Source organism: Aotus nancymaae, unplaced genomic scaffold (genome assembly GCF_030222135.1).
Source record: "Aotus nancymaae isolate 86718 unplaced genomic scaffold, 86718_ANA_hifiasm-v0.15.2.pri h1tg000033l, whole genome shotgun sequence".
In the NCBI taxonomy this organism is placed as follows: Eukaryota; Metazoa; Chordata; class Mammalia; order Primates; family Aotidae; genus Aotus; species Aotus nancymaae.
The window spans coordinates 1,367,453-1,379,488 of NW_026988447.1; the positions used below are offsets into that span (position 1 = coordinate 1,367,453).

Below are 12,036 nucleotides of genomic sequence, written 5' to 3' on the forward strand. Positions count from 1 at the left end.
ATCGTGCCATTGCACTCTAGTACAGCAGCCTGGGCAACACAATGAGACCCTGTCACTTAGAAAAAAAAAAAAAGAGGTGGCTCATGCCTGTAATCCCAGTACTTTGAGAGGCTGAGGTGGGTGGATCAGGAGGTCAGGAGTTCAAGACCAGCCTGCCCAAGATGGCGAAACCCCATCTCTACTAAAAATACAAAAATTAGCCAAGCATGGTGGCAGGCACCTGTAATCACAGCTATTCGGGAGGCTGAAGCAGAGAATCATTTGAACCCGGGAGGAGGAGGTTGCAGTGAGCCAAAATCATGTCACTGCACTCCAGCCTAGGTGACAAAGCGAGACTCCGTCTCAAAAAAAAAAAAAAAAAAAGGGCCGGGCGCGGTGGCTCACGCCTGTAATCCCAGCACTTTGGGAGGCCGAGGCAGGTGGATCATGAGGTCAAGAGATCAAGACCATCCTGGTCAACATTGTGAAACCCCGTCTCTACTAATACAAAAAATTAGCTGGGCATGGTGGCACGTGCCTGTAATCCCAGCTACTTGGGAGGCTGAGGCAGGAGAATTGCCTGAACCCAGGAGGAGGAAGTTGCGTTGAGCCGAGATCGCGCCATTGCACTCCAGCCTGGGTAACAAGAGCGAAACTCCGTCTCAAAAAAAAAAAAAAAAAAAAAAAAAAAAAAAAATAGCAATTCTATTGTTTAGGAATTGATATGTGGATAGTAAAACTGTAAAGGAAAGCAAAGAAAATATCACTATTCAAACCATATGAATGGCTCTTTGAAGGGAGGGAGAAGTTTATATTTGGGAAAGAATACTGGAGAACTAGTGATAATTTATTTTGACCTAGTTTGATTACACAGTTGTTTTCCTTAATTTGTGAAATTATATTTTTGTTTTATGTATGTGTATCTTACATTTCAAAATATACTGTTTTAGGCCAGGTGTAGTGGCTCATGCCTGTAATTCCAGCACTTTGGGAGCCCGAAGGGAGCAGATCACTTAAGGTTAGGAGGGTTCGAATCCAGCCTGGCCAACATAGTGAAACCCCATCTCTACTAAAAATACAAAAATTAGCTGGGTATGGTGGCACATGCCTATAGTCCCAGCTACTCAATAGGCTGAGGCAGGAGAATCTCTTGAACCTGGGAGGTGGAGGATGCAGTGAGCCGAGATCAAGCCACTGCAATTCAGCCTGGGTGACACAGCGAGACTCCATCTCAAAAAATAATCATAATAAAATTAAATTTAAGTTTAAAAATATATACTGTTTTAATTTTTTTTGCAATTTTTCCAGTAATCTGCTTTTTAAAAATTGTCTTAATTTTTATAAAGCAGAATAAAAAGGAGCATTTTGCCCACCAGATAACAAAATATGCTAGAAATCTCTAGGGGTTTAAAAAAATTAAAAGAGAGAGACTATTTCTCTTGAACCTCCTACCTCAGGTGACCCACCTGCCTTGGCCTCCAAAGTGCTTGGATTACAGGCGTGAGCCACTACGCCCTGCCGAGAGAAACTATTTCTAAAGATTGTTGGAAAAGTACTTTGCCAAATGGAGAAATGTAAAACTGGATGCCTAGCATTGCATACAAATATGGACTCCAGATGGACTAATGACCTAAATGGAAAAGGTGAAAACTATAAAGTTAGTAGAGGAAAAACCTATCCTTGTAACCTCAAAATGGGGAAAAAATCAAATTTTAAAAGCAAGAATTATAAGGCAAAATATTGATAAATTTGATTACAAAAACTAAAAGATTTTTACTTAAAAAAGAACATAATGGGCAGCATTAACAGACACATAGCAGACAGGGAGAAGATAACTGCAATGCCGAATTCAACAAGGGTTTAACCTAGAATAATTAATCTAGAATCTTCAAGGAAATCCTGCAAATGAACAGGAGAAAGAATTAATCCTAGTAGAAAAATGGGCAAAGAATACGAACAAGGAATTTACAACAGGGAAACCCCAAGAGGTTAACAAACATATACAAGCCATTTAAATTCATTAAAAACTAAAGTAAACTAAAACAACCATGAGGTATCACTTTGCAGCTATTAGACTGGCAAACATGAGAAAGCTGGATAATATTTTGAAGAGATTGTAGGACTATGCACTACGGATGGGAGATAGGTTCATGTACATTCTGAAGAGGAGTCTGGAAATGCTTAGTCAAATCAACCACAAGTATAATATATGGCCTGGCGGTCTCCCTCTTGGATGTTTATACCACAGACATCCTCACACAGGTCCATGACAGGGCATGCATCAGTCCATTCATTGCAGTACTGATGATGATGGAGGTGGTTAGAAGTCATCTGGATATCCATCACTGGAGAAACAGATGAGCAAACTAAAGTAGATGCCTAACTTGAAGTATCACAATTAGAGGTAAAAAGCCAGATAAATGCATAACAATGTGGATTATCCCAACAATACGTACTGACTGAAAAGAGCAAGAAACAAAATGAGACAACTCACACATAACACTATGTAAATAAAATGTATATGTACCCAAGACACGTGAACTCATACATACCTTAAACACATTTAGAAAGCTTTACCAAGGCCAGGCATGGTGGCTTACGCCTGTAATGCCAGCACTTTGGGAGGCCGAGGGGGTGAATCACGAGGTCAGGAGTTCGAGACCAATATGGTGAAACCGCATCTCTACTAAAAATACAAAAATTAGCCAGGTGTGGTGGCATGCACCTATAGTCCTAGTAACTTGGGAGGCTGAGGCAGGAGAATCGCTTGAATCCAGGAGGTAGAGGTTGCATTCCAGCCTAGGAGACAGAGCAAGACTGTCTCCAAAAAACAAAAACAAAAACAAAAGAAAGCTTTTCCAGGTATTTTTACACTAAAGCTTTGACTAACTTTCTCAAAACCCCCTCATAACAAGCAGATGTTATCATTCTTTGGCCCTCCAGAATGTCAACAAGCAAAATGCCTTGAACATCTAACAAAAATAAACTGTTGCCATGACTTTCACTCTTGACCCACCCACTACTGCTTTGACGGGCCCACTTCTCCCTCTTGGTAGCTATTGCTTGGATTGTGCTTTGTCTCTAGGATCATACTGGTAAGGTGAAAAACTTCTGATCTGCAAAAGACAATGTCAAGAGGATGAGAAGACAAGTGATAGATGGGGAGAAAATGTTTGCAAAAGAATAATATGTAGGGCCGGGCGCGGTGGCTCAAGCCTGTAATCCCAGCACTTTGGGAGGCCGAGGCGGGTGGATCACGAGGTCAAGAGATCGAGACCATCCTGGTCAACATAGTGAAACCCCGTCTCTACTAATACAAAAAATTAGCTGGGCACGGTGGCGCGTGCCTGTAATCCCAGCGACTCAGGAGGCTGAGGCAGGAGAATTGCCTGAACCCAGGAGGCGGAGGTTGCGGTGAGCCGAGATCGCGCCATTGCACTCCAGTCTGGGTAACAAGAGCGAAACTCCGTCTCAAAAAAAAAAAAAAAAAAAAAAAAAAGAATAATATGTAACAAATAATCTGAGACCTCAAAAGCATAATGCTGAATTATAAAAGCAAGCTGCAGGATATTATATACAGTGAAATACCAAAAATGTAAACTACAAAAAGCAATACTATATTTTTGAGGTAGTAATAATAAATAACTAGAGTGTATATGGGGCTCATATTCTATGTGACCTCACTATTCTATGTGCCCCTCAAATAGCCTACTTGTTTAATTCCCTGGCCCTCTGAAGGAGGTACTACTTTTATTCCCTGTTGCAGCCATGAAAATATGCCACTCAGATCTGCTGCTGGGCGTGTAATTAACTGATCACCCAGCTACTCTATGCTGACTCCATCACTTCTTTCACTCTAAGACAATATTTCCCACATGCTGCTTTAGGCCAACGACTGAGTATTGCAGGGTTCTAAAGGCAAGACTCTTCTGGTTATATGGAGACTCCTCTGATGGGTGACTTTGGTCTAGCAATCTAGCTAAAATATTATTAAAACTATGCTGCATCTGAATCTGTGCAATTCAACTCTTCCTTTCCTCTTCCCTTCAGGGATCAGACATACGTCACTGGCTGCCAGGTCTTCTAAAGTCCCCTACATGTATACATGAATATACTAGCTCTGTGGCAGACAATCTCTACCTCCTGGTAACCATACCCTTGTGTAACCCTCCCATTGAGTGTTAGCTGGACCTAGAGACTTGCTTCTAATAAGTAGAATGCAGTAAAGAGGTGGAATGCCACTTCTGAGAGTCCGTTTCAAAAACACTGTGGTTTTCATCTTCAACACACTCTAGCGCTTAGCTTTCTCCTTAACTGTGAGGTAAGTTGGGCTGGGCACGGTGGCTCACGCCTGTAATCCCAGCACTTTGGGAAGCCGAGGCGGGTGGATCAGTTGAGGTCAGGAGTTCAAGACTAGCCTGGCCAAAATGGTGAAACCCTGTTTCCACTAAAAACACAAAAATTATCCAGGTGCACACCTGTAATCCCAGCTACTCAGAAGGCTGAAGCAGGAGAATTGCTTGAACACAGGAGGCAGAAGTTGCAATAAGCTGATATTCTAAGATGACATTAGACACCCAAACTATTTACTGGGGGAACATTTGTGAGAGAAAAAGAAGATGAAATTTATTGTCTGTTGCTGCATAACAAATTACCACACTGCACTCCAGCCTGGGCAACACAGCAAGACTCTGTCTCAAAAGAACAAAAGAATTGCGAGGAAAGGCAGCAATGCTATAAGCTACTCTTTGAAGAGGCCCATGTGGCAAAAAAATGAGGAAGGACTTTGTAGGATAGCTAGTAGGAACTAAGGCTCTCTGTCCAATAGCCCATGAAGTCCTCAAGCCATACAACAACCACGTAAGGGAAATCAGAGGTGGCTCCTCCACACTCTAGGCTTCAGAAGAGACAAGACTTCTGGGTGACATCTTGATTGCAGCCTTCTGAGAGACCTTGAAACAGAGGCACTCAACTAGGTCACTCCCAGTTTCCTGGCATACAAAACCTCTGCAATAATAAATGCATATTGCGTTAAGCCACTAACTTCCGGAGGGTAATTTGTTATGCAGCAATAGACAATAAATTTCATCTTCTTTTTCTCTCACAAGTGTTCCCCCAATAAATCGTTTGGGTGTCTAATGTCATCTTAGAATATACTTTTTGGAAGACTCAATCGAATGCATCTCCATTTATAGATACAAAAACTGACACAAAGAGGTTCAAGAACTTTCCTAAGCTAACATAGCTGGAAAGTGGTAGAGCAAAGACTCATATCTTGGCTTCAGGGTCAGTGTCCTTAATGGTCATGTTATAATTCTGTATGTGCATTACAAATACGTAGTAATTAACTGGAAACACACCATATTCATTATAGTAGTTGCGTCTGGAAACAGAGGGAAATAAATAGGACTGGAGAGAGGGAGACAGGAGCATTTCAACATTACCTATAACGTTTCATTTCTTAAAAAATTCTAGGCCAGTCACAGTGTCTCACATCTATAGTTCCAGCACTTTGGGAGGTTAAGGTGGGTGGATCTCTTGAGTCCAGAAGTTCAAGACCAGCCTGGGGAACATGCTGAAACCCCATATCTACTAAAACTAAAAAAAATTTAGCCAGGCAGGTGATACATGACTGTAGTCCCAGCTGCTCAAGAGGCTGAGGTGGAAGAATCACTTAAGCCCAGGAGGCAGAAGTTGCAGTGAGCCAAGATCATTAAACTGTACTCTAGTTTGGGAGACAGTGAGACCCTCTCAAAAAAAAAAAAAAAAATTTTTTTTTTGTTTGTTTTCATCTGATAACAAATAAAATCATCTTGGGTAGCAACAGTCTGGATATTTGCTATTTTATATTTTGTACAAGTTTGTATTGGTTAGTATGGAAATAATTAAAAAGGTAGTTTAACATTTTTTTCCAACTCATTTTGCTTATTCACTCTGAAAAGCAGTAGTAATTGGGCCTGTATCTGTGGATCTATTCCTGGGGTGTTAATAGGAACTCATATTTCCACTGTGCACTACACTCCAGACCTTGTGCTACATTATTAACATATGTTGGTGTAAATATTCTCATTTTACTAATAGGAGACTGTTACTCAGACAGCAAAAATCCCTCAAAGAGGAGAAATCTCAATTAACTCTGAGTTCATCAGATGGCATGTTCTGTCTTGCATAGCTTCTTATGCATATTCATTTATTTTAGAGTTGATTTTCATTATTCATAGCAGTTGTGTTCTATAAAGTAGTTACTGAACATTGAATTAGCAAATATTGAGCCATTGCTCCTAAGACATATATACTGAGTTTCTAGGGATTGGAGGGGTACATGTGTGTATGCGTATCTCACATCATGTATAATCTTAAAACCTGAAAGCAAGGCATTCTGATAGATTCTACTTTCTTTATTTTACAAAAGAGAAAACAACCACTTTGCACTCAGTAGGATAGTTATTATTATTTTTTAAATGGAAAACAGTGTTTGCAAGTACATGGAGAAATTGGAACACGTGCATTTCTGATGGAAATGCTTTAATGATGTGGCTGCTATGGAAAAAAGTTATGCAGCTCCTCAGAAAACTTAAAACACAAAATTACCATATGACCCAGCAATTTCACTGCTACATATATACCCAAAAGAATTGAAAAATCGAAACAAGGGAATTCACAGAACGTGTACACCAATACTCATGTTAGTACTATTCACAATAGGTGGAAACAGTTCAAATGTCCATCAACAGATGCATGGGTCCAGAAAATGTGGTAATACATACAGTGGAATCTTATTCATCTGTAAAAAGGAATAAAATTCTGATACTTGCTACAACATAGATGAAACTTGAAATATTGTGCTAAGCGAAATAAGCCAGACAATAGACAAATACTTTCTAACTTCATTTTTATAAGTTTTCCAGACTAGGCAAATTCACAGAAAGTAGAATACAGTTTCCCAGGGGCTACAGGGAGGAGGGGATGGAGAATTATTATTTAATGATACAGAGCTTCGGCTTGGAATGAGAAAAACGTTCTCGAATTGGATAGTGGTCATAGTCGCAGAATTTTGTGAATGTACTTATGCCACTGAACTGTGCACTTAAAGATAGTTACAATGGTCAATTGTATGTTATGTATATTTTAACAAAGTAAGAGAAAATCACGGGGCGGGGGATGGGGGAAAAGAGAGAGCGAATGAGAATGAACGTAGTTCGAAAGCGTTAAGTGACTTGCCTGATGCAGCGTCACAAATAAGCTAACAGGTGAATGAGAGCTGGCTTTCTAACCGGTTCCAGTTGGCCCACAGCTGCAGCTTTCACACTACCCTGCACTGCCTCGTGCTCTGGCCCTCAGCATGAGCTCCGAAACGAGACAGAGTCACCTTGTTTGACCTCAGCTGGATATGCGTGTATTAGGCGACAAATTTTTCCATGCTCTGCATATGTCAGCAATTGACTGTGAAAGTACCATAAGTGTTGATTTAGAGGGATTACAAATAAATTTACCAAGTAGGGGAATTCACAAATATAGAATCTGCACAATGAGGAGGATCGACTGTATTTACTAAATTGTATTTTTAGGTTTGGCGGAGTTTGGAAGTGATCCTCCAATAAGATGGGTACACGTTTGGGTAAGGGGCATAGTATCATTCTGGCTTTGCTTGGATGTACACTTCTTCAGCCTGCTTTGAAAATATATCAAGCAGTTGTTCACATTCATTCATGCACATAAGAATTACCAGGAGACCTTGTTCAAATGCAGGTCCTGTGCCTCAGCAGAGGTTCAGATGATCTAGGGTTGACCCCAGAAATCATTTCTAAACGCAGATTCTGGTGATTCTGATGCATTCAGAAAAGACAATACATAGGAAATCTGACATATACAGAAATATATAGAAATCTGGGCCTGCCTCTCATTGATGTGCTGCAGCCAAAGACCACCGGTAACACACCTACAGTCAAACTAATCTGAGTTCACTGGCTTGGCTCATTGCAACCAGAGAGACCACACACCATGGGGAACTTTGGCGGCATTGCTTTCAGAGTTAGAAGAAACTTTCTCAAGGAATTCAGCTTGTTAGGTATTATGGGGAAGGGTTCAAGAAAGTAGGCATTACCTACGAATTGGGTGCTGTCAGGAAACAGGAATAATTTCATTATTGGGTATCATCATAATTTTTATCTAGAAGGCAGGAGAAATTAAAAAGGACTAAATTCAATTGGTAGAAAACTGGCAGTTACTCTACTGGATGAGTGGGCATTTGATCATTTTTCTGGTTTTACAGTGGCCTTGATTTTCTTCATTGCACTCAAACACAGTTACAAAGTGGTCTTGTTTTGGTTTCACTTCATCATGGACACAGAGTGATCTCACCTAACTGCTCTAAGAGATTGTTTATGTTCAACAGGAGGAATCCATAGCTTAGCCGCAAGTGCCTCGGCCCTAAAGCGAAGTTGCTAGTACCAGCTCAGCTCCCAGCTATGAAGAGCTGCTTTTTTCGTTTTTCTTTTCTTTTCTTTTTCTTTCTTCTTCTTTTTTTTAAATTAAGAGACAGAGTCTTGCTCTGTCACCCAGGCAAAACCGCAGTGGCGCAAGCATAGTTCAAGAGATCCCCTTGCCTCAGCCTTCTGAGTAGCTGGGATTGCAGACACGTGCCACCACATTTAGCTTATATATATATATAAATTGTGGATTGCAACTCCTGTAGTTACTGCTAATACATATATATGTGTACATGTGATAGAGAAAAACATCTCCCAGATACTCACACTAAGATCAAAGTAAGGTAATACTTTAAGTTACTGTTAGGTTGGTGCACAAATACTTTAAATGGCAAAAAACACAATTACTTGTGCACCAACCTAATACCTCAAGAGAAGAAATTTTGTTTTTGTTTTTTTTTTTTGTAGTTTTTGGTATATCATAAATGTTTAGTAAATATGAAAGGTGACATTGGTTGTAATCTTGGGAAGTAAAAGAAGGAAGTAATGATATTAAAAGAAATCAGGGGTAGTTTATCTAATTTTAAGTCCTCAGAGAAGCTATAAACACCTCTAATTTTAAGTCCTCAGATAAGCTATAAACACCTCTAACAGCTCTAAAAGTGTTGCAGTAAAAAAGATGTGGATTTAGCGGACAAAAGGGCATTAAGAAAACCCATAGGCCAGGCAAGGTGGCTTACCCTTGTAACATCAGCACTTTGGGAGGCCAAGGTGGGCGATTCCCTTGAGGTGAGGAGTTTGAGACCAGCCTGGCCAACATGGTGAAACCCTGTCTCTCTACTAAAAGATTAGCTGAGTGTGGTGGCACATGCCTGTAATCCCAGCTACTTGGGAGACTGAGGCAGGAGAATTGCTTGAATCTGGGAGGTGGGGTTTGCAGTGAGCCAAGATGGTACCACTGTACTCAAGCCTGCACCTCAGAGTGAGACTCTGTCTCAAAACAACACAACAAAACATAGTTTAGATATTGTAGAAATATAGAATCTACTACTTTTTAAGAATCTTAGGATGGTCAAATTAGCTTTTCCTTTGGTTTGGAGTCTGCCTTGGATGCTGACTGAGACAGATGGGTTTGCAAGGTAAAGCAAATGGTTGGTAAAACTTAGATCTTTGTAAATGGAGTGATGATTACTATAAATATGTTAATTGTCACTAACTAGAAATGCTTAAATTTAAGCATTCTCAATATACTTTTTTTTCTTAAGACAGAGTCTTACCTACTCTGTTGCCCCAGGCTGGAGTGCAGTGGCTCGATCTCTGCTCACTGCAACTCCATCTCTCAGGTTCAAGCGATTCTCTTGCCTCAGCCTCCTGAGTCACTGGGATTACAGGCACACACCAGCAATCCAGCTAATGTTTGTATTTTTAGTAGAGATGGGGTTTCACTATGTTGGTCAGGCTAATCTCGAACTCCTGGCCTCAAGTGATATCTCTATCTCACTCTCCTAAAGTGCTGGGATTATAAGCAAGAGCCATTGAGCCCAGTCTTTCAATATACTTTTACTTGCTTAGAATCCTGGAATTAGAAATGTCAAGTATTTACATAATTAAAAAGAAACAAAAAAACATGATTTGCCCTTTAAAAATATTTCTGTCCCAGCCCGGCATGGTGGTTCATGCCTATAATCCCAGCACTTTGGGAGGCCAGGTTTAAGACTATCCTGGACAACATGGTGAAAACTGTCTACAAAAAATAAAAATAAAAAATTCAGCTGAATATGGTAGTGCTCACCTGTAGTCCGAGCTACTCAGAAGTCTGATGAGGTGGAAGGATCACTGGAGCCCAGGAGGTCAAGGCTGCAGTGAGCCATAGCACACCACTGCACTCCCCGCTAAGCTACAGGGTGAGACCCTTGCACCACTGCACTACAGCCTGGGCAACAGTGTGAGACCCGGTCTCAAAAAAGAGAAGAGGAAATATTTTTGTCTTTATCACATATTTGGGCAATGTTCCCCATTACCCCATCAAAAAATTTTTAATTAAAATTTTTGAATTATTATGCCTATAAGCCAAGTCTCTGATAGTTCAAAATAACAAAATGAATGTTTTAGTTACTAAAGAAGAAGATCTACTGTTACCAAAAAAGGGAAAGTCAAGAATTGAGATGAAACCAGCTCAGGGGAAAAAGAGAAATGACATCAACTTGGCAAATGAATTATTTCTAGATAATGTATTCATAGCAGCTCTTCAAATTCCAGGTGATCTGAGTTGCTTTATAAAACAATACACTCTTTCAAACTCTGTTTTAAAAGGAAAAAAAAATCACATTGCCAAATGTAGAATACATTATTACCCTTTTACTGTCATTACCTCTTAATTTCTTTAGATGTTGTCTGGAAATAGAAAATATGTGGAAAGAGAGATAGAAACGTATAGATTATACTCTCCTTTTTTGAAGCCAATTTTATTTCAATCTTGATAGTCATATTGAAGCACATGGTTACTCTGCAAATGATCCAAGTAAAATATATGTTTTAAGATCTTTACTGATGTGTTGACAATATAGAGCAATAAACAGTTTTATATAAAGAAGCCCAGTAGTAGGCAAATGTAAGTGTATTTTAGTTTGCATCAAAAACTAAAATAATAAACTTGACTGTTTACAACATTTTAAATTAAAATGTGTACCACATAGTTATTTGCCAACCCTCATTATAAGAGTCGGAAGATGGAAAATATGTTCCTTTCATTGCATTTGCCTTTAGTTCCATTTTAGAGACACACAGGAAAATTAAAAAGCAAAATAATAGAGATATCCCAGAGTTCCGCGCGGCGCCAGCCCTTCCGCCACGGTCGCCATTGGAGGGCGGCAGCCACGGCTCCTCGCTATCCTGTGGCCGCGGGCCTTAACAAGGGCCACAGGCTAACGAAGAACGTGAGCAAGCCCAGGCACAGCCGCCGCCGTGGGCGTCTGACCAAACACACCACGTTCGTGCGGGACACGATCCAGGAGGCGTGTGGCTTTGCCCCGTACGAGCTGCGCGCCATGGAGTTATCGCAGGTCTCCAAGGACGAACGGGCCCTCAGGTTCATCAGGAAAAGGGTGGGGACACACGTCCGCGCCAAGAGGAAGCGGGAGGAGCTGAGCGAGGTCCTGGCCGCCAGGAGCAAAGCCGCTGCCAAGAAAGACGGAGCCGCTCCCCTGCCCTCTCCCTGAAGTAAACAGCTCGACCCCCTACCCCCCAAAAAAGAAAAAGAAAAATAGTCACCAAGCTTACACTTTAAGAGAAATAAGTCTAAAGAAAATCTAGGCGGATCTAGAAATGAACACGCACGGCCAGGCGCGGTGGCTCACGCCTATCCTCCCAGCACTTTGGGAGGCCGAGGTGGGTGGATCGCTTAAGCCAAGGAGTTGGAGTCTGACCGGTATGATGAGGCTTCGTCTCCACTAAAAATACAAAAATTAACTGGGCGTGGCGGTGCGCACCTGTCATCCCAACTGCTTGGGAGGCTGAGGCGAGAGAATCTCTTGAACCCGGGAGGTGGAGGCTGCAGTGAGCCAAGATTGTGCCAATGCCTCCCAGCCTGGGTGACGAGTGAGACTCCATCTCAAAAAAAAAAAGAGAG

At 41.1% G+C, this 12,036-nt stretch overlaps 1 protein-coding gene across 1 annotated transcript; it reads left to right on the forward strand.

The window, feature by feature from the left end:
• Positions 1 to 6,717: 6,717 nt before the first annotated feature.
• Positions 6,718 to 11,626, forward strand: LOC135277814 (large ribosomal subunit protein eL36-like). Its single transcript, XM_064384077.1, has 2 exons — positions 6,718 to 6,735; positions 11,186 to 11,626. Exons 1-2 carry the CDS (start codon positions 6,718 to 6,720, stop codon positions 11,624 to 11,626), a joined length of 459 nt encoding a protein of 152 aa, XP_064240147.1.
• Positions 11,627 to 12,036: the final 410 nt, after the last annotated feature.